At 35.8% G+C, this 23697-nt stretch overlaps 1 protein-coding gene across 1 annotated transcript; it reads right to left on the reverse strand.

Annotated features, from left to right (window-relative positions):
* Positions 1-378: 378 nt before the first annotated feature.
* Positions 379-1207, reverse strand: LOC131161281 (large ribosomal subunit protein cL38). Its single transcript, XM_058116929.1, has one exon. It carries the CDS (start codon positions 995-997, stop codon positions 641-643), a length of 357 nt encoding a protein of 118 aa, XP_057972912.1. The 5' UTR covers positions 998-1207; the 3' UTR covers positions 379-640.
* Positions 1208-23697: the final 22490 nt, after the last annotated feature.

Below are 23697 nucleotides of genomic sequence, written 5' to 3' on the forward strand. Positions count from 1 at the left end.
GTTTTTAACTTTCATTGTTGAGAACGCACCAAGGTAAAGGTCGTACGTGTGAGCCACATTAGATTGGGTAGTGCCCTTCCTAATCATTTCATATTTGGACAATCTTTCTTACGATTTTGCGTGGTTTTTTAGTGATATACCAATTTTAGGAAAATTGTCTCTCAATCACCAAATAGCACAAAAAAGTGAAAAAACCATCTTTCCTCCTCTCGACAGAATTTGTTAACGTTGCTGCTCTTGTTTCATGCTCTCGTGCATCCATAATGTCGAGGAACAACCATAATCAAGCTAGTGTATGGGATAGATTTTAGACTTTGAATTTAAATTTGTGTTGGCTACCGTTTTGTTCAAATTCATAGAAATGCAAACTCAAAGAGATTCTGAAATCCAAGCTACCATCATTTCGTTCCATTCATCTCTACTGGGGCTATCATCAAACATGTAGTAGCTAGTAGGCTCATGAAAACGCAGCTTCGTTTCGTTCCATGCTGGGATAGCATAAAGTAAACTAAAGCACCGAGGAAGTATCCCATTCATGATAAACTTGAAGACCCAACAGAATTTAAAACATTACATAAATAGAAACATTGAGGAGGAGGAAACGAAGATCGTCCATTAACGATTAACCTAAATCAGAGTCCTACTCGCTTCGAAGTTCCTGCGAAGGAGAAGGGGCCGCGGCGGGGGGTTCTGCGGCAGAAGCGTCGGCATCGGCGGCGGGGGAAACGAGGGTCCACTCGGGAGGCATGGGAGGGAGAGGAGGGTAAACAGTGGGGCGGCGCTTGATGTCCCAAAGCTGAGACTTGCGAGGCCTCGTCTTCATGTGGTGAGCCGTCGCCTTTTTCTTCGGCCGCGACGAGCACTCTATAACCGCTGTTCCTCCGCCAACGGCGACCCTTCTTGGCATTGCCTTCGTCGGAGCATCGCCACCTACGAACCCAGAAGAAGAATTTGGCAGCGCCGCGATTCTCGTACCAAATATAGCTGAAATCGACATTTTTTTTTCAATTAAAACAATCTGATGATTGCTGTTGCCTTCTTCCTAATTCTCAGCTGTGTTGTGTACATGTGGGTGAAGCGAATGCAATTCCCTGGGAAGGGGTAATTTGCGAACCTTTCAATTGGATTGGATTTTTGGATTAGGCACGTTATCTTCTTCGCCCTCCGCAATTTCCGAACTACCCTCGCCCAAATTGACTGAGGTGGACCCAATATATATATATATATATATATATATATATAATATTTTAATTTAATATTTCATAAATACGAGTTAAAATGGATATAATTATTATCCATATGTTTTTCAGAAGTTACCAATTTTATTTCAACAAAATGCGAATTATTTTTTTTTTTTCTAAAGAACACCTAAAATATGCACATATACAAATATACTGCTCACATGGACACTGTCAATGCATTGCAACTTTATTTTTTAGCAACTATAAAATCTCTTAAATTTAGATAATAATTAAAAATGTATAATATGTTGAAATACTAAAATGCATTGGGATTATATTATATTTAGAATTGTTTAATCAGAGCAGAATTGTAAGAACCCGAACCGTGATATATGGATTTAATTAAAGAAGAGAATGGTAAAATGGTTATTTAGCAGGCTTCATCGACGAAGCCAGAGTTCGTCGAGGAAGGCCCTTTATTACTCGACAACAAAATGCAAGAACTCGTCGACGAGGAGAAGCCGAAAGGTTTTAGGAATCCAGAAATCTCAAGCTCGTCGATGAGGTCATCGTCTCATCGACGAATTGTCTTCGGTACCTTGTCGACGCAGATTCCATCTCATCGACGAGGGGGGCCGAGTCAAGGGGTTATAAATATCTGTGTTCATTACTTCCAAGCTAAGAAATCTCAAATCCTCTCTCTATCTCTTTAGAACTCAAAAATACTCTCTCTCTCTCTCTCTCTAGATTTCTTCGTTGTACGTTGTTGGAATCTTTGATCCAATGTTACCACGAGGATCAAGGAAGGATTCTCTTCAAGATTTGTGGATCGGATCTTCGTTCCGGGCATTTTCGGGTTTTGGCGTAAAATCGAGGTAATGCTCGATTTTCAATTCTGTTCCGGTAGTTCTGTAGAGAACATGATTGAGCATTTTTTGTATTGTTATTTATAGGTTTTGGAAACTTCGTTCGCTGTTTAGGAGCCGTAGAGTTCGGGATTGGATTTTCGAGGAAAGGTAAGGGGATTCTGTTTATGTCGGTTATTTTTGAAATCGGACTCGGTAGATTTGTGGTTCACAGTCCTGTGTGCGTTTTGGTTACTAATTTGGGGAAATCTAATGGGCAAAATTATGGGTTTTTCATGTTACAATTTTAGGAAAAAGGGGGTATTGGGTTGCATCCCTAGTTTTGTTAGAAAATAGTAAATATATTGTGATATATATATATATATATATATATATATATATATATATATTGTGTTATAGGGATGACCATACCTTGACTTATTTAAACTGTATATGTTTGGAAAATCATGATTTTAAATTACCAAATGGGTGTGGTTTGTTTGGTTATATGAGCATACATGGTTGTGTTTTATTAGAATGCAATAAGAACTGTGTAGTGACCCGAAGAATGATAGTATTTTAATAATAAGAGGGAGAGAAAATAGATACAGAAACAGAAGGAGGCCGTGGAACGCTCCGTGTTCGTCGACGACATTGCATTTTGGAGATAATATTAAATAATCAAAATTTCAGAAAATTGCCAAGCTTCGTCAACGAATACAGGGTTTCGTCGACGAAGGCCTTAAGGATTTCGTCGACGAACACAGGGTTTCATCGACAAGAAAATACCGAGAGAGGTTTCCGACTGCTCTAAATTTCGTCGACGAATACAGGGCTTCGTCGATGAATTTTATAAAAGACTCATCGACGAGGTGACGTGTCTCGTCGACGAATCTGACAGTATATAAGGAGGAAAACCGGGATATTTCCTATTTCTCTTGCTGCTCTCTCTCTCCTACGACTCTCTCTCCCTCCTACGACTCTCTCTCCCTCCTACGACTCTCTCTCCATTCTCTCTTCGTTTCAGGCCCCACCAGTCACCGAATTGATGATCCGAAGCTACTACGACGCTCTTGGCGGAGTTTTCTGCAAGACTGTCGGAGCGGATCGTCAGGAAAACGAAATTGGATTTCATCCCAAATTCAGGGTAAGGCCTTTTAGCTAATTTTTGGCTTTCTGGCAGTTATAAGAAATGATATAGACGGAAAAATGCTGATATTTTGTTCTGACATATGTTGGTTTCAAGGTGTTTTGTAGGAGGCCCTGCGAGTGTTAGACTTGTTTTCCCTAGGGCCTTTTCAAAGTTAAGGTAAGGAAAATATGCTATGCTAGGAAATTTCTAAACATTATACAATGTATTTATTTACGAAAATTATGTATTAAAGTATGGTGTGGCTTGTGAATATGTATGTAGTACGAGGATATGTTTTACGGATTGTAGTTTCATGATTTTTATGAATTTCAGTACCATGATTTTACAGATTTAAGTACTATGATTATGTGAACTTCAATACCATGATTTTACAGATTTTAGTATCATGATTATACGAACTCCAGTATTACAAATATGCAGTTCCATGTTATGATTATTCAGATTTCAGCACGTTTTGCAGCATCATGGTTATTATGATTACTTCAGAATCATGGTAAATAAGATAAATATGTATAAAAATATATTATATGATATTAGACCCTGTTGGACTTGCAGCTACAGAGCACGGTACTATTGCTACAGATACTATGTTACTTTATGAGTGCAACCACTTATTCAAATAATACATGGTAAAGTCGACCACCTAGGCCCTTGAAGAGGTTAGGCTCCCCATCCAGACATAGGTTGAGGTGGGCAGGTCGACTGACATAGTTCAGTGATTTATTCCTGGTCGGCCAGCCAGGGTAAATCCAGCCTACGGGCCGCACAACCTTGTCTTGAGGGGACATGTCATGACACACAAACAACCACAGGGAACAGTTTCACTTACTATTACTTACGTACGGATTTACAGAAACAGAGACCATATTTATGTACACTAGAAGTACTTTGAATTATAACCATAATACGGTTATGTTAAGCAACAAGGAAAAGGGGTGGTGTATTTTATTATTTGTAAGGTACTTTCGTATTCAGTTATTCATGTTTATATGAAAACATATTTCATGACATATAGTAGCTCATTTGCCACACACTAGTAATAGCATATTTCTTCTTACTGAGCGTTGGCTCATTCTAGTGTTGAAACATTTTTCAGGTGATCCAGGTAGGCGAACAGATCAGGCTCGCAAATAGAGGGGCGTCTGTAGTGCCCTATCAGAGAGAGAGTATCATTTTTGGGAACGTTTTTGTATAGCCCTCACCAGTTGAGGATATTTTGGGAATACAGTTATAATTGTAAATATTGGAAAATATTTTAAAACTCTGGTATTGTATATAATGGTTATGGTTATGTTTGTATGATTTCCGCTTCTTACTGCTTAGGTTTATGAATGGGTTTTTCCTCAGTATATTATTAGAGCATGTAGAATATTATAATAAAAAAAAATCAGTTAATTAAGCAGGTCGTTACAAACTGGATTCTGAATTGTTCTAGGTATTGAAAGAGTGTTTGACCCTATATCCGAGGGCGTATGAAATCGCTGGCTATGTTTGGCAAGAGTGTCTGGCTCTATATCCAAAGGCATGAGCCTTACCGATTGATCACTGAAGGGTGTGGATCTACCAGTTGTACCAGTACGATACCATAGGAGTCTGGGACTACGCTATGTGCCAGGGACGCTATGTAGTGTGGGCCGGCTTCGAGCCGAAGGGTGTGATGACACCGGGTTGCTGTATGCACTATACTGGAACTGTTTTGTGAAAATATGGGATATGCATTGAACTGTGTATGTTTTATGTCATGATAACACTTATATGCCACACACCGATATAACCTGAATCTGTCTTACTAAGATGTGTCTCACCCTTACTGTACGTACATATTTTCAGGTCCTTCGAGTAACTGGAACTAGCGTCCTCAAGTTGGGAGCGTAGTGGTCAGTGTACTGCGGATAGCGCTTGTGTAAGTGCTAGGGCTGTTGTTTTTTGGGTTGTTAGTTTTGGGATATGGTTGGCAACTGAGTTTATGTTTTAGGTTATGGAGCTTGGACTCCTGTTGTATAGTCTCTGGTATGGTATTGTATATGTATAGAAAGACCTTTTTTCGCTGTGTATATGATTGTATATGGATGTGTATAGGGTGCCTGGGAACCCCACGAGGTCGGACCTTTATTCATTGTGGTGTATCATGGATGTTTTGTATGATATATGGACAGGTTAGGTTACTTATTCACCCCTGGGTCCCATTACTAGGTTTGGGGCGTGACAGCTTGGTATCAGAGCCAACCAAGTTATTAGGTCTTATAGACTTGGTTAGGAGTAGCTATGTGTACATACCAGAGCATAAGATGTTGAAAATGGGTAAAGTAGGTCGAGAGTTGTTTTATTGCTAGACAGGGATTCATTGGCGGTGTTCTGTGTTTTTCCTAGAATGAGGATTTCAGTAAAATCATGGCAAACCATTGATGACTTTTGTGTTGGTGTGATAGGATGGATCTAGGCCTGAGAGGTGGTAGTTAACATGATTAGTTGTAGATAATTGTGTTAATCGTATTTGCGTAGGAATGCTAATTGGTTCCTATTGGATTTTCAGAATGGAGCCCAAAGATAATAACTTGGAGAGTGGCTCCGAAGAGACTGCCAATGATGAGTCTCCTTCAGTGCCTCGGGGTTTGATAAGCTAGGTGATGCGAGAGATTGGGCGAAGTATTAGGAGACACGAATGTTCTCCTACGGCTGCGGGGTGTACCATCGAAAGGTTTACACGTATGCACCCTCTGACGTTTTCAGGAGGACCTGATCCGATGGTGGCGGAGGACTGGGTTGAGAAGACCGAGAGGATTTTGGAAGTCCTCCACTGCACAGATAAATAGAGGGTCCTATACGCTACCTTCCAGCTGTCTAGGGAGGTGGGGTGTTGGTGGGCTGCAATGAATCTGCTAGAGAAGCAGAGAGCTAGTGTTTTAGAGATGTCTGGGAGCCGTTTCAAGGAGGTGTTCTTTGAGAGATACTTCCCGGCTTCCACACGCGATGCTAAGGCAAATGAGTTTTCTACTCTGTCGCAGGGAGATATGACGGTGCAGGGGTATGCTGCTCGATATATAGAGCTGTACCATTTCGCGCCGTGTCTAATTTCGAGCGAGTACGAGAAGACTCGGAGGTTCGAGAAGGGTTTAAGGAAAGATATCCGCAGGCTAGTGGGTATGCTTCAGATCCATGAATTCTCGGTCTTGGTGGATACGGTCACGGTGATCGAAACTGGCATCCAAGAGGATGAGGTGGATCAGGAATCGAAGAAGAGGCTCGTACCTTCTAGGTCTTAGTCAGGATTTCGTTAGGGATCATGGAAGAAGAAAAGCAAAGGCTCAGGTTACCGTCAGAATGCCGAGTGTCAGGGTTCTCAGGCGAGTCAATCTAGTGATAATTGTATCAGGCGCCACAGATGGCATAGCAGTGAGTGCTAGCCGTTTGGGGGTAACTGCTACAACTATGGCCAGTCAGGTCACATGACTCGTGATTGTCATGTGCCAAAGAGGGGTACGCCCGCTTCGAGTTAGAATCGGGGAGGTAGTTAGGTATCTTGGGAAACTTACCAGGTGAACACAGCTCCGGCCAGGGTATACTCACTTACTCCAGCGGATGCTGAGCGTTCGGGGAATGTGGTGACAAGTACTTTGATGTTGCTTTTAAATAGAGCTGTGATTTTATTTGATTCGGGTGCAACCCATTCTTTTATATCTGCTAATTTTATGAAACTGTGTGGGGTTGAGATCCGAGTCATGAATGAAGAATTGTCTGTAGTTACACCATCTAGGAGTATATCATTCCATAGAATGATGTTAGAAGATTGCCCAGTGATAATTCAAGGAAAGTTGCTATCGGCAAATCTGATGGTCTATGATATGTCGGGGTTCGATGTCATACTAGGAATGGATTAATTATTCTCCAGTTATGTCGTGATCGACTATCGTAGGAAGGTGGTAGTATTCAAACCTCCTAGGCACCAGGAGTACGAGTTTGAGGGATCGTGTGTGCGTTCGACGCCACAGGTTCTATCGACATTACAGGCGAGGAGGCTACTAGAGTCTAGACTAACATGGAAAAGCTAGTCGGACTAGCAGACTAAAGATTTGGGAATTGATTTAACTTTGGTGGGTTGACCAGGGTTAAGTCTAGTCTACGGCCGCACAATCTATCATGGGGGGAAGCATGTCAGTTTTTATCCATTTGGTAGTGAGTTCTAAACTCATATCTATAGATTCAATCAGAATATAATAGAATAGTGCATGTAAATACAGAACAATGTATGTGAATACAAAATATATGAAGACAGAGGATGTGAAATGTGATAACAGAGTATGTGATAGGAGAATAGAGCATGTGAAAATAAAGATTATGAAGTTGAGTTTTATAGAGATAACAACATACAGAGTAAAGTATCAAAGTATTAAATGCATTAAATAAAGTAGTATTATATGTATTTGGGGCGAAGTAAACTCTTCGCCCGAGGACTTGCTGAGAAATGCGAGTGCCCTGATAGGTATCAGTTGTAGCCATACCAGGTTGCATAACCTATTAGAGCAGAGGGGAGCTATATGTATGGGTGTGTAATCTCCCCTATTATAGAGAACATTCGCTTACAAATAATTGTGTGTGTATGTGGGTAGTAGTAGTAGTAGTAGTATATGTATTTGGGACGAAATAAACTTTTCCGCCCGAGGGCTTGCTGAGAAAGGCAAATGCCCTGATAGGTATTAGTTGTAGTCATACCAGGTTGCATAACGTATTAGAGCATAGGAGAGCAACATGTATGGGCTTGTAATCTCTCCTATCCTCGAGAACTTTCGCTTATAAATAAGAGAATTTCCTCACATGATTTCTATTGAAAAATATGGTTTTAGCATATACACTGGCCTTCGTCGATGAGGTCACGAAGGAAGTTCGTCGACGATGCTTATTCTTTGTCAACGAAATTCAGAGCTGAGCAATAGCCTCGTAGTATCTTCTCGTCGATGAAACACACCCTCGTTAACGAGCCTAATAAGCCACTTCGTCGATGAATGCAGTTTGAATTTTATTTACAATTTCTTTTCTCTCGTCCTTCTATTATTTAAATATCATAATTCTTTGGATCATTACATTCTCCCCTCCTTATAAAAATTTCGTCCTTGAAATTTACTATCCATATGATTCACCATCCCTTAAAGAAACGTGGTCTACTTATTTTATTACTAACCTTCACTTGTGGCAGAAGAATACCGTGGTTACATTTTGAGTTCTAAAAGATTACAAATATACCCATAAAAGAAAATTCTCTCAAAGCTAAAAACTCTACCTATCTTATACTCTACATTACAATTACACCTTTATTACACAATACTAAACAAAAAAAAAATATCATTACTTTAATTTGCAAGTCACTATTGTATCACACTAAATAGGTGTGGACATTTCTATCTGATTTCCTCCTCAAGCTCCCAAGAAGCTTCTTCTACCGTGTGATTCCTCCACAGGACTTTTACTAGTGGTATCTTCTTACTACGCAATTCATGTTCCTTCCTATCTAAAATTTGTACTGGAGCTTCCTAATATGCTAGAGCATCACTGAATTCTAATTTTGCATAACTGATAATATGGGAAAGATCTGGGAGGTATTTCCTTAACATATAAACATGAAATACATCATGTATTATGTATAGAACTGGTGGTAAAACTAGCCGGTAGCCAACTGACCTAATCTTCTCAAGTATTTCAAACGGGTTAATAAACCTAGAGCTCAATTTACCTTTCTTCCCAAATCTCATGACTCCTTTCAATGGTGTTATTTTCAAAAACACATGGTCACCCACTTCAAATTTCAATTCCCGGCAGCGAGTATTTGCGTAGCTTTTCTGCCGACTCTGTGTAGCATTGATTTTATCTCGAATAAGTCAGACTTTATCGTACGCCTGTTGCACTATTTCTGGCCCCAAAACTCGCATCTCACCTATCTCATCCCAGTATAGAAGAGAACAACACCTCCTACCATAAAGCGCCTCGTAAGGTGTCATGTATATGCTGATCTGATAGCTGTTGTTGTAAGCAAACTCAACCAACAGTAAATACTGGGTCTAGCTACCCCCAAAATCTAATACACACACTCGCAACATATCAAGTATCTAGATCGTTCTCTCTGTCTGACCATCTGTCGGAGGATGTAAAGTGGTGTTGAATGCTAACTGAGACCCTAAAGCCTCCTACCACTCAGTATCTGCGTAGCTTTTAGTAATTTTATAAGTATTATAGATAAATATATTAATTAAATTATAGAATTTAAATCTTTTAGTAATTTTGATGTAATTCGTATATTTTAATTCCTATATTATTAAAGTATACAAATTATTTTGATAAAAATATTATCTAACTACAGAGTATAACTTAATAATAATTAATATATCATTATAATTAAAATTTAATAAATTACATTTTAATAGCTTTAGTACAATTCATATATTTTTATTCAAATTAAATTGCAAAAAAAGTATAATCTCTTAAATTTTATTGATTTACTTATGACTGTCATAATTTATAGCTATCCATTTGGAACTTACAAAAATGTTGGAAAAGGAAAGGAAAATTTGAATGATTTTACTTTTTTATTTTTAGTTATTACGAAAAGTGAGAGAGAAAATATATATATATATATATATATATTAAACAAATGAACAAAAATTTTATTTTACAAATCATTTACCTTTAATTTTTTCTATTTTTTAATAGTATTTATATTTAAAAATATAATAAAAAATAAATTTCTTTCTTGTTTTTCCTTTCCCCCTTTTTTTTTTTTTTTTCAAACAAAATCCTTAATTCAAATGAAGTCTAAACAATCTAGTCAAAACCCATAAAATTAAAAATTTTATTTGACTTTTTCAAATTGGGCTACAAACGAACTAAGTCACTTTTATGAGCAACTCGATAAGAATTTGTTCATACTTGTTCATTATATATAATAAATCATTCTCAATCCAAATTTTGTTGCTCTTTCAATAAATGAGTCAAACCTAAACATGAAAGGGGTTGACTCATTTCTGAGCGCCTTAATTATAAGTTCAATTTGGATTCATTTAATAGGCTTGATTTAGAATCAGTTATGAACTAATTTAATAAGGGCAAATAACAGACTGTCGTAGGTCTAAAAATAGAGACTATTTGTGCATAAATAAATTATTTAACTCAAATTTCATAACTTGACTTTAGTGATAAGGTTAATGTTCAAAGTAAACGAGTTACTTTGGCAAGGCAAAAAACTTTAAGGCAGTAAAAGCTCCTTTTTACTTTTTGTTTAGGACATAAGACATTGACCTTTCTTGAGGTTTGAAAAAAAAAAAGACTTTTCCTAAGATTTTAAAAATCCTATTAACCTCCCATGTGATTAAAAATGTCAAAGGTCTCCTCTAAGATTTGTTAAAAAGACACAAATTTCCCATCAAAAGACTTGCCGTTATGTAAAATATTGGAAGAGGTTTGTATTTTTTGATAAATCTCGAGTGAGGTCTCTATAATTTTTTAAACTTAAGAAGAGGTCTCTGTAGATTTTTGAAATCTTAGGGAAAGTTCTTGTCTTTTTGCCAAACTTAAGTAGAGGTTAGTATTTTTTACCCTTTTGTCTAAAAAATTCTCTCGTTTATGAAAATGAGAGGTTTCAAAAGAACTAAACTGTTAATGAGCATTTTGGTAGTTGTACTCAATAAGGACTCATGAGTTTGTTCATTAGAATAGCAAACAAGTTTAGACAAATATATTAAAACTCGGTCTGAACTCAACTTAAATTTAAATTTAATTTAAAAATTAAATAAACAAATTTGAGTAATACAAAACTCAACTACACTTAATTCAATTGAAACTCCATTTGTGAAAAAAAGTTAACCATTTGTTCCTTAAACGGTAACAACTCCAAGAAGGTTTGTTGAGGAAGACCACAAATCAAGGAGCAAACATGAGGCCTCAATTATGTGATATTTTCTTTTGAGAAAAGTCAGCAAATCTCATTATTATAGAAAGGAGCTGGAAATTAATTTATGATTAATTTTGTATTTATTCCATTGTTCCCCAATTACAAATATAAATAGGGGTTGTAAATTGTTGTAAGATATACAATTTTTGAACAGAGTTTTTTTATTCTATTTTATATATTCTTCTTCCTGTAATTTTTCACATGGTATCAGAGCTGGTTCGTCGAACCTTTGCTCTGATTGTCCAATGATCTCACCATTAGCTCTGCCATCGACGACAACGAAGGAATCGTCACTCCTTCGCTGCCTATCTGATCTTCGTCTCTGCTATCAATGACCACCGATGTTGTTGTCTCTATAGTTGTTCTTTGCTGAAGTATTCGACATTGTCATCGGCGGTCAACTTTCTGATGTTGTCTTCCTCATTCAGCTTGTTGCTCTTTCAGATATGCGCCTTCACAAATATGTCGTCCAATTTGACGTCATCTCCTGATCATCTACGTCGTCGTCTTCAACAAAGTAGAGAACACACTGATTCGTCTAAATCGGAGGTTGAAAATGACTTCCTACAGATCTGCGCCCAGCCAACCCACGCCAAAAGTGGGCTCTGAATCCCACCATTACTTCCAATGAACTTTGAAGAGCAATTCCAAAGCGACCCACTAACAGCTTTATGGATCAAGTCAAATCAATATTTTAAATATTTAAAATATTCAACTGAGTGGAGAATCAATTCTTCCAAAAATAAAAAATAAAAGGAAAAGAAAGGGGGCAAAAAAGTGTTTCATTTGAGAGGTTTCATTCTTCCTTATGGCTATTCTCAACAATTCCACCCCTCTGCAATCCATGGCACACCAAGTAGGCAGTGTCGGCTCTTCATTGGCAGGTACGCCCAATAGTGAACATTTATGGATTCTTGACAGTGGTGCAGCCGACCATATGGTTTACACACCCACTATTCTGACCCAATCTTTTCCAGTCCATGGTCGGATAGTTCAATTACCAGATGTCTGATTCTCTCATACTCTCACTTTAAATAATGTTCTTTGTGTTCTGACCTTTCATTTCAACCTAATTTATGTTCATAAGTTATGCAAAATACATCATTGTCTCATTAACTTTTCTTTTGATTTTTGTTTTATTCAGGACCTGCGCTCGATGAAGATGATTGGGATGGGAACTGAGTGGGATGACCTCTACCACTTTGCAAACACCAGAAAAGCTTGATGTCAGGCGACCACCTCCACTTTGACTTCTCATATTTGGCATCAACGTTTAGGACATTTGTTTAATAAAAATTTGTCTTTTCTTTCCAATAAAGAACCAGAAATTTGTAATTCTGATTTGCAAACGTGTTTAATTTGCCCATTGGCTAAACAGACTCGTGCTCCATTTCCAACTAGTTCTATTTCTTCCCATAAACCTTTTGAATTACTACATGTTGACAATTGGGGGGCTTATCGCACCCCTTCTATTATTGGTGCATGTTATTTTCGCACTATTGTCGACGATTTTACCCATAGTACTTGGGTTTATTTAATGCACCGCAAATCTGACACCTGTTCTCTCTTGCAATCTTTCATTCATCTAGTTGAAAACCAATTCTCTACCACCATAAAAATCATACGAAGTGATAATGGGCCAGAGTTTCACATGCCCATATTTTATCCACCCAAGGGTATTGTCCACCAAACCAGTTGTGTCTCCACTCCTCAACAAAATGGAGTGGTTGAACGCAAACATCATCATCTCCTCAATGTCGCCCGCTCCTTACTCTTTCAAGCACATATGCCTACACACCTATTGGGGGATGCTATTCTTACTGCTACCTATCTCATTAACCGCACACCTTCTCCTGTTTTGGATAGTTTATCTCCTTATGAAAAATTGCATGGTGTCAAACCCATATATGCTCACTTGAAAGTATTTGGATGCTTGTGTTTTGCTTCCACTCACTCTCAGAACCCAGCCAAATTCGACCCACGAGCCATCCAATGTGTCTTCCTTGGTTACACGGATGGTCAAAAGGGGTACCAATCCACGATTCATATATAATATATGCTTTGAATTAGTTTATTCATATAATGAATTATTTTTTATTTTTTGTTTTATCCACTCTCCATAATTTAATTTTTTTTAAAAGCTAAGAAATAAACTGAAAGTGTAAATAAAGAGTATGATGGTACGATGGTATGATCACTTAGATATCATCAATAATGCAAAAGCATTTATGCATAGGCAAGGTAACCATTGTGAAACTCGAGATACCATTCAAATAAACAATACACACGAAACCATCAACTACATATTTGCCCTTATTTCACAATCATGCATTAGAATAAAAGTCACATGGATATTGAGAACATTTAACCTTACACGATATTAAAACGATAACTCAAGCAATGTGAAAACACCAAAACACACATGAACTTTCCCATGTTAAAGGACTAGAAGGGAGTATTTTCCTTTTCTAAACACTTCCCCACTTTTCTTTTTTTGTTTCTTTTTTTTTTTTTCTAACCACTTCCCCACTTTGGGCTTTTTAAAAAAATTGTTGTGCCTTTTATTTAAAAATTGGGTCTAGGTCCTTTGGTTTTTTTTTTTTTTTTCGGTTAAGGGCCAGGGGTTTTAAAAAAAAAAAGGGTTTTTTTTAAGAGTTGGGCCTTGGGTCCTCTGGGTTTTAAAAAAAGATGGCCTTTTTTTTAAAGAGTTGGGCACCGGGCCTCTAGGTAAGAAGAAGAAGAAGGAAGAAGAAAGCGTTTGGGGGAGCTTAAAGCATAGACTCTGGGGCTTTTGTTTTGGTCACAGGTTTTGAGATTTCTTTTAGAACATGGGCTTGTGGGTTTAGGTTGGAATGCAGGCTTGTGGTTTTAGATTGGACCGAGGGCTTATTGGCATAGGTGGGATAGTGGGCTTGTATGCCTGTTCGCATGGGAGACACTCCCTTCCTCTTCTGACTAAGTACCTGTAGTGTAGCAAAACTATGGAAGTAAAAAAGCAATAAGTAATCATACTAACCTTGTGTCTTCTGCTCCTTCGGGTCTTCTTATCCCTGTGTTCCCCTCTTTATGTGCTCCTTTTCCTCTATTTGGGGCGTTCTTTGGTCTAGGCCTCTGTCCCCTCTGGTTGGTAGGAAACAACCCTTTGGGTTACAAAGCAATGGGTTTCGTAGCTCTCTTCTCTAAGAAGGGTATGATGTTACCCTCATTTCTTTTCTCTAGGGTTACACCCTCGAGCCTTCACCAGAAGGCCACTTCTTTCACCATGTTACCTCTCAATTTTTTTTTTCTCTTCGATTTCTCTCCTTCTCAGTGTGTGTTTTGCCCTCTGTGAAGGCCTCCTATTTATAGGGTCAGGACCTCAACTAGGATAGGTACTAGACAGAACCTTCCTTTTCCAACCCTTTCCATTCCCTTGCGCGTGATTTCCTTCCTATAGCAAAAAATCTCATCCCTATTATGATCGTCTGATTCTCTTTCCATATGGGTGCTTAGTCGAAGATGCCTGGGATATTCTCTGTAGCTGCTGACTTTTTTGTTTGGCCCCTGTATTTTTTGTGTATTTCCTTGTATATTATGATATATTTTCATGTATTCCCCTTTATTTCCATATATTCTATATTTTATGTATTCTATAAAGAAACCAAAATTTTGATATTTAAGGGCCCAATTAAAATTGGGTGTCAATAAAGGTTATTGTGGAATGGACCAGTTGTATATGAAATAAAGAATCAATGGAAACACGATATATTATTCAAAAGAAACAACATAGTATGCCTAGTCAATTGGAATTAAGAAACTTCTATTCCAATTGTTTCAAATGTATGATTCATAAAGAGATAAAAAAAATAGATCAAGTGAGCGCCTCTATGTATCATAATAATATTTGAATTAATTTTTTTAAAAAAATTTAATAGCTTGCTAATTATTAAATTATTCATTTTATTTATGCCTAACATATATATATATATCTGTGTGTGTGTGTGCGCGCGCATGCCTAACAATTCAAAGCTTTTCTTTTTAAAAGAAAAAATAAAAAAAAAATTCCACATGGTTGAATAGTCAACAAATTTTCTTCTCTAGTGTTTTCTCCTTGATGACCTACGAGGCCCGGAGAGGAGCAAAACTCTAGTTTGACCCTTAAGACTTCCTAGCCTTACAAATTGCGATTGATAAAGATTAGAGATATTTTATATATAGTTGACTAGTAAGCCTAATGGAATTGTGTTTGTAAGTCTTAAATTGCAAATTATAATAAATTTGGATAAATTCAATTTAATTTTGTACCGTGATTGTTCGAATTTATGTAATTTTAAATTTAGGGTTCATATTTTAAGTTTCTAAGCAATAAGGCGTGTTCACGAAAAAAAAATGCTTACTATATAAAATACTCAGTGTCTGTTTCGTAATATAAAACAATATTATTTTTCATTTAGTTTTTTAAAAAATATATAATTATAATTTTTTTTAATTTTACAACATTTATATGAAAATGAATGAATAATAATAAATAATTTTGGCACTATTTGCTTATGAAAATAGCTTTATTTTTTGTTTCTAGTTTTTCGAATAATTTACAAAAATGTCACCTTACTTTCTAATTTTTTAAATTTATATTAAAAATTAGGAATTATTTTTTCATTATTTTTCTAAATTTAAAACTCTTACTTTACATATGAGAGCATGAAATTTGGATCTTATACTTTAATTTATATTGAATATGTATATAGTTTTTTTTCCCTAAATCCACACAAACATAGATTCGAGCCTCAAAATGCAAGAATCCAAATATTATCTTAAATAAAATTTGAAAAATTGAAAAACAACTTGCTTTTGGTATATGGGCTTATTTTGAAATTTAAAAAAAAATAAAAAAAATTACATATCTAAACAAACTCTTCAATTTCTATCCTTTTTAATTGAAAATTTTAAAAATAAACTATAATTTTTCTATAATTCTTTGAAAAATTAATACTTGGAAAATGCAAAATGTTTTTACAACTAAATAGTCCCTTAAAATTCTTCTTATTTTGACGAATTTTATGAAAATTCAAGATGACTTATGACTTTTTTTTTATAACTGCTACTATAAGGAAAGTTATACAAGAGACCTGTCTCTCTATGTGTCTGTGTGCCTCTAGCTATTTCCTAAAGTCTAAACATATTGAAAATAGGTCCCCTTCTTTATATATTTGATATTAATGAATATAAAATTAATTTGTCACATGTTTAACATTTAAAATAAATACATACAAACAAGTGAAGAGGTAAGCCCCCTATATAATTTCCCCTACTATAAGTACATGGTGGCAAATTTATATTTTTCCTACAATGACATTTAATTTTAACAAACCTGTGGTTTAGTAATTAACTATTGTTATTAATTTTGTAATTTCAAAATTATATTTTAAAAAATTATGGAATTAAAATTTTATAAATTTTGGGTCAGACATTTATAAATTTTTAATAATTTTCATTGTAATTGATACACTTTGATTAATGTATTACTAAAGTAAATAAATCTTCTCTAGAAATTTAATATACAAAACATATAAATTTATTTTAATAAATTATATACATAATATCTATATTCTAAATTTATTTTTTTTAATTACTATAATATATAATTTTATATAGTATTATAATTAAAAATATATTTTAGTAATTTTATAAGTATTATAGATAAATATATTAATTAAATTATAAAATTTAAATTTTTAGTAATTTTGATGTAATTTGTATATTTTAATTCCTATATTATTAAAGTATACAAATTATTTTGATAAAAATATTATCTAACTACAGAATATGACTTAATAATAATTAATATATTATTATAATTAAATTTTAATAAATTACATTTTAATAGCTTTAGTACGATTCATATATTTTTATTCAAATTAAATTGCAAAAAAGTATAATCTCTTAAATTTTATTGATTTACTTATGACTGTCATAATTTATAGCTATCCATTTAGAACTTACAAAAATGTTGGAAAAGGAAAGGAAAATTTGAATGATTTTAATTTTTTATCTTTAGTTATTACGAAAAGTGAGAGAGAAAATAAATAAATAAATAAATATATATATATATTAAACAAATGAACAAAAATTTTATTTTACAAATCATTTACCTTCGATTTTTTCTAATTTTTAATAGTATTTATATTTAAAAAATATAATGAATTTTTTTTTTTGTTTTCTCTTTTTTTTTTTTTTCCAAACAAAATCCTTAATTCAAGCGAAATCTACACAATCTAGTCAAAACCCATAAAATTAAAAAATTTATTTGACTTTTTTAGATTGGGCTACAATGAACTAAGTCACTTTTATAAGTAACTCAATAAGAATTTGTTCATGTTTCTTCATTATATATAATAAATAATTTTCAATCCAAATTTTGTTGCTCTTTCAATAAATGAGTCAAACCTAAACATGAACGGCTTTGACTCATTTCACCTTAAGAGCACCTCAATTATAAGTTCGATTTGGATTCATTTAATAGGCTTGAATTAGAATCAGTTATGAACTATTTTAATAAGGTCAAATGACAGACTGTTGTAGGTCTAAAAATAGAGACTATTTGTGCATAAAATTATTTGACTCAAACTTCATAACTTGACTTTAGTGATAAGGTTAATGTTCAAAGTCAATGGGTTACTTTGGCAAGGCAAAAAACTTTAAGGCACTATTAGTAAAAGTTCCTTTTTACTTTTTGTTTGGGACATAAGACATTAACCTTTCTTGAGGTTTGAAATAAAGATAGAGACTTTTCTTAAGATTTTAAAAATCCTATTAACCTTCCATGTGATTTAAAAAATGTCAAATATCTCCTCTAAGATTTGCTAAAAAGACACAAATTTCCTATCAAAAGACTTATCGTTACGTAAAATATAGGAAGAGGTTTATATTTTTTGATAAATCTCAAGTGAGGTCTCTAGAATTTTTAAAACTTGAGAAGAGGTCTCGGTGGATTTTTCAAACCTTAGGGAAAGTTACTGTCTTTTTTCCAAACTTAAGTAAAAGTTAGTAATTTTTACCCTTTTGTCTTAAAAAATCTCTCGTTTCTGAAAATGAGAGGTTTCAAAAGAACTAAACTGTTAATGAGCATTTTGGTAGCTATACTCAATAAGGACTCATGAGTTTGTTCATTAGAATAGTAAATAAGTTTAGACAAATATATTAAAACTCGATCTAAACTCGACTTAAATTTAAATTTAATTTAAAAATTAAATAAACAAATTTGAGCAATACTATAGTGACCCAAATAATTATAATATTTTAAATAATAAAGGAAAGGAAAGGAAAGAGGCAGCAGGCCTCGTCGACGAAGTTACAATTGGGTTCGTCGATGAGGGTACGTTTCGTCGACGAGATAATATCGAGAGGGGGTTTTTGGTAATTTTGAATTTCGTTAATGAGGAGAGAGTTCGTCTATGAGGGCCACAGTTTAAATAGTTCTAAACATGAATTTTCGACAGATTTCACGCAAACAAATTCTCTCTCTCTCTCTCTCTCTCTCTCTCTCTCTCTCTCTCTCCTCCCTTCTGTTTCCCTCTCTTCTCTCTCAATTTCTCGGCCGGATTTCCACCGGTTCGACGATCTGAAGCCACCATGACACTCCTGGGAGAGTTCTCTTCAAATTTGTTGGAGTGGATTGTCAATGGGGTTTAGTTGGAAACTATTCCAAATTCAGGGTTAGACTTTTTACTTAATATTTGACTTCCTGACAATTGTAAAAAGTCTAGTACGCGTAAAAATACTGAAATTTAGTTCTGAAAAATGTCATTTTCAGGGTGTTGATCGGAAAACTCTGCGGGTGCGAGACTGCTTATTTTAAGGGCTTTTCAAGAATCAAGTAAGGGGATAAACTAAACTAGTTATTTTATGAAATTGTATGTATGTTATTACAGCATCTAATTTCACGAAAATAAATATATTTATATAAGCTTTATGTTGGGAAATACTGCTGTAAAAGAGGATATGTTTAAATATGTATAAAACCTACGTTGTGTGGCATGAGCAGAATTTATAATGAAAAATTGTTTTCTAGGAATATGATAAAATATGAATATGTTTGCCGGCGTACGGGCTATGCTATGGATATGATTTGTCGGTGTACGGGCCATACTATGGATATGATTTGCCGGCGTACAGGCCGTGTTATGAATATGATTTTTCAGTGTATGGGTCATGCTATAGATAAGTTTTGCCAGCGTACGGGCCGAGTTATGTTAAAATATAAAATGTTAGCGTACGGATTGATGATTTTTATGATGTACATAATTATGCGAAATGATGTGATGATATTGATTTGGTAATTAATGGTATGAAATATTCATGTATCACAGTTTCATTATATGTTATATGTTATTAGAACCTAATTGGCTTGGTTTAGGCTAGCACTTGAACAGTACCGATGCTATGTGTTCGTGATCATCACAATATTGTGTTGACACTATTGTACAGAGTAGTGTGAGGACGAATAGTCGATGTGGTTTTAAGAAGTGTGAGTGCCTCTAGTGTACGGATCAGGTCTAGCAGACCCATCGGACTTACAGACTGTACTTTTGACTTAGCAGTGGTTGGCCAACCATTGCCAGGTCCTGCTTTCGGGCCACACAACCTAGTCATGTGAGGGTAATACATGACAACAGTCAGCTAACCTACTAGGGTTGTTTTCGTATTATTATTATTATTATTATTATTATTATTATTATTATATGAGATGAATTATGCTTGTAGAAATCCATTATGTTCTGCTTTGAAATGAGCATATATATGTTTTCCTTAGATATGATACATACAGTTTTACTGGATATGGTTATATATATGATTAAATGTATATCACACAAATACTCATGTTGCCACACACTAGTATTAGTTTATTTTCCCTTACTGAGAGGTGTCTCACCCCGAATTACATGAAATTTTCAGGAGCCCCTGATCGGAGAGCGGATAAAGCTCCGCTGAGATAGTACTATTGAACTGCCATCTCTGAAGGGTAAGTTTTGGTGGGGACGGTTGGATTTTGTGGGAAATGTCCCTAGGGCTTTCTTTTTGGGATGGATGGTTTTGTGTTTATGATATTATGATTTTATGTTTCCTACTGTTTAGGCTTCTGTTTTGTGTGTCTATTATATCCCTGGTACCCACAGGTCCAGGTTGATTATGATCTGCTGGATAGGTTAGAATGGTTTTTAAAAAGGAAAAAAAATATTAAAAATTATATTAAAATTAAGTAGGTCATTACAGTTTGGTATCAGAGCTTAGGTTGTTAGGTTCTGTAGACTTTAGAATGCAGCGGAAACAATACCAGAGTATAGAAAATGATTTAAGGATTTGTTCTACATTCTAGAGGCAAGACTTCCGTGGTGGTTTCTGTGTTTTTCCTGGGGTGACGATTTCAGGAAAATCATAGTAAACTATTACCGGGTTATGTTCCTAGAATGTAGGACTAGGGTTAGAAATAAGCTGAGAGTGTTGAGATAGGAGGCTAAGTCTAGGGGGTAAATTATAAGGATAGGATTACTGAGTTGTGCTTGTTGTTTTCAAGATGGATCCAGGAGGAGGTAGTGCCCATGCGAGCGGTAGTGATGGGGTAGGGCAGGGCCCTCAAGGGCAGGCGAGACTGACTCTGACGCAGTATTACGTAGCGTGGCTCAACAGGTTATGGCAAAGATTACTAGGAGCTCCAGGGAGCAGGGTGGTCTGTCGGTTGGCCATGGATGCACTACCGAGAGGTTTACGAAGATGAATCCTCTAGCATTTTTAGGAGGGGCTGATCCAGCAGCCGCTGAGAACTGGAAAGGTAAAATTATACGTCTTCGTCGACGAAGGCCCTCATACTTTTCGTTGTCGAAATTTAGAGTCTCGTCAATGAAGAGATAAAGAACATACTGTAAAATATTGGAATAGGGTTCGTTGCTGAAGGAACTGGTTTGTCGATAAAATGTGTAGATGATTCGTTGACGAAGGCACCGTCTCGTCGATGAATGGGACCTAGTCAAATGGGCTATAAATATCCTATTGCTTTGCTTAAAAGTTAAGTAAACTCAAACTCTCTCTCTCTCTCTCTCTCTCTCTCTCTCTCTCTCTCTCTATAGAACTAATGGAATCTCTCCTTCCCTCTTCGATTCTTTGTTGTTCGTCGCTTGATTCAACGATCCAACATTACTGCGTGGATCAAGAGAGGAATCTCTACGTTTTTAGAGGATCGAAAATTCGTTTCGAGGATTTTTGGGTTTTGACCCAAAACCGAGGTAAGGATCCGATTTCGTTTTTGTTTCGATATATATGTAGTAGTAAGAATTATAGTGAAGTATAGTTCTGGAATGTTTAGGTTTTGGGAACTCGGTTCGTAGTTTTGGAGCCGTAGAGTTCAAATTTCTGTATTCGGGAAAAGGTAAGGGGATTCTGTTTATATCAGTTATTTTTGAAATCAAAATCGATAAACATGTAGTTTACGATTGTATGTATATTTTGGTTACTTATTTGGGAAAATCTATCGGGTGAAAATGCGAGATTTTCGGGTTGCACTTTTGGTGAAAATTGGGGGTTTCGGGTATCATCTCTATTTTTGTTGAAAAATTGTATGTTGTATAAAACTGTAGTATTGAGATGACCATACTTGTATTTGTATTAAACTGTATTCTCAAACTGAAAACAATATGATTTGTGTATACTCAAATAAGTGTGGAATAAACTGTTGTATGTAAAATGTTCCAGGTTTTGAAAAACAGTTAGAGGCAGCTAATTATCGTACGCTGATGGGTATAGGAATATGAGTTCCAAAATTGTTCCAGATTTTGTAAAATTTTTCCACGTATTGGCTAATTATGGTAGAAAAACGCCATGTCTCGACTAAATACTGCGAGCGAGAGTGCCCGGCTCTATATCAGAAGGTGTGAAATATCGCCCATTTGTTTCAGCTAGTCACCGATGGGTGTGAGTGGACACCGTATTAGCATGATATTGCTGTGAGGCTTCGGTTATTGCAGGATATCAGGTGCTCGAGTGTGAAGACACTGACCGTATGTTTGGTATCATATGTAGTGGAACTAGATTGTGAAAATACTGGAATTATATCATGTTATGTTTTATGTCGAAATAACACTTGTATGCCACAAACTGATATAACCTACTTTCTTCCTTAATAAGAGGTGTCTCACCTCGAATATACAAATGTTTTTCAAGTCCTTGGGGTAGCTGAAACTAGCTTCCTAGCGTTCTGGAGCGTGGGTGTTAGTTAGGTACATAGAGTACTTATGTAAGTACGGATTTTGTAACAAGTTGTCATTATTGGGTTTTGTAGACACCCGGGATATGTATGCTATTTTGGAACTTAGACTCTAGTCATGCATAGACTCTAGTATGGTACGATGTATGTATTAGAAAGAATATTTTCGCTACGTATTTGATGTGTATGGATATGTATGTGAATGTGTATAGGGTGTACGTGTACTCCATGGGGTTGGACCCTCATACAGAGTAGTATCGTGTATGTTTTAAATGATACAGAGACAGGTTAGGTTACTAAAATCACACTTAGGGCCCATTTACGGGTTAGGGGCGTGACACTTTTGCGTCTTCGAGATATGTTAAATTGTAAGGTATTGAGACACAATTATTAGATGTTGAATTTTCAGTAGCAATACCGATAGGATCAATGGTGAGGCGTCGTAGGGTGCTCCGGGGTTACCCAGTAGAAATTCAAGAGAGAGTATTACCAGCTGACCTAATTGTGCTAGATTTGCATAGATTCGATGTAATACTGGATATGGACTAGCTGACTACTAACCATGCTAGTATCGACTGTCATCTGAAAGAGGTGATTTTCAAACAACCAGAAAGCCGAAATTCAGATTTGTGGGATCGCGGGTGCATTCCCCACCTCAATTAGCGTCAGCCTTGCAGGCGAGAAGACTACTTCTGGAAGGATGTCAAGGTTTTTATGGCCTATGTAAAGGAGGTGACAGAAAATGAATTGAAACTTGTCAGTACACAAGTGGTTAAGGAGTTTCCAAACGTTTTTCCAAAAGAACTACCAGGATTGCCTCTTGACCGTGAGTTAGATTTTACTATCGACTTACTCTCAGGGACAGTGTTGATCTCTAAAGCTCTGATGGGGATCAACATTCCCCAAACATAACATTTGCTAAGATGGTGTCACGTGGATGCATTCGCTGGGATGAAGGCAACTACGCACCTGTACAAGAAAATGCATAACTTCATCTACAGAGGCCTAAATAACCCGATTCCAATTGGGCTGGAAAGAAGACTCCCATACCTTTCTTTGGGTATAGGGAAAACCATGAAATTCAAATTGTGCACGGCTTGGCAGCCCAATAACAGTAGGCATTCATCCAGAAATTCTGCATCACATGGACAGCTGCACACCTCTCCCCAAATATGCCATAACTTTCCCAAGAAAAGTCCAAATGGAGTGGTTCAAAGTGTGTTGAAAAGAAGACTTCCATATATTTAATTTGGTATATGGTAGGTAAACTAATTCAAAGTATGGAACGTATAGAAGGCCGAAGAATGAGACTATTTGTTTTGAAAATTTTACATTTTTGACTATAT

This window comes from Malania oleifera, chromosome 8, assembly GCF_029873635.1.
Source record: "Malania oleifera isolate guangnan ecotype guangnan chromosome 8, ASM2987363v1, whole genome shotgun sequence".
NCBI classification, from domain to species: Eukaryota; Viridiplantae; Streptophyta; class Magnoliopsida; order Santalales; family Ximeniaceae; genus Malania; species Malania oleifera.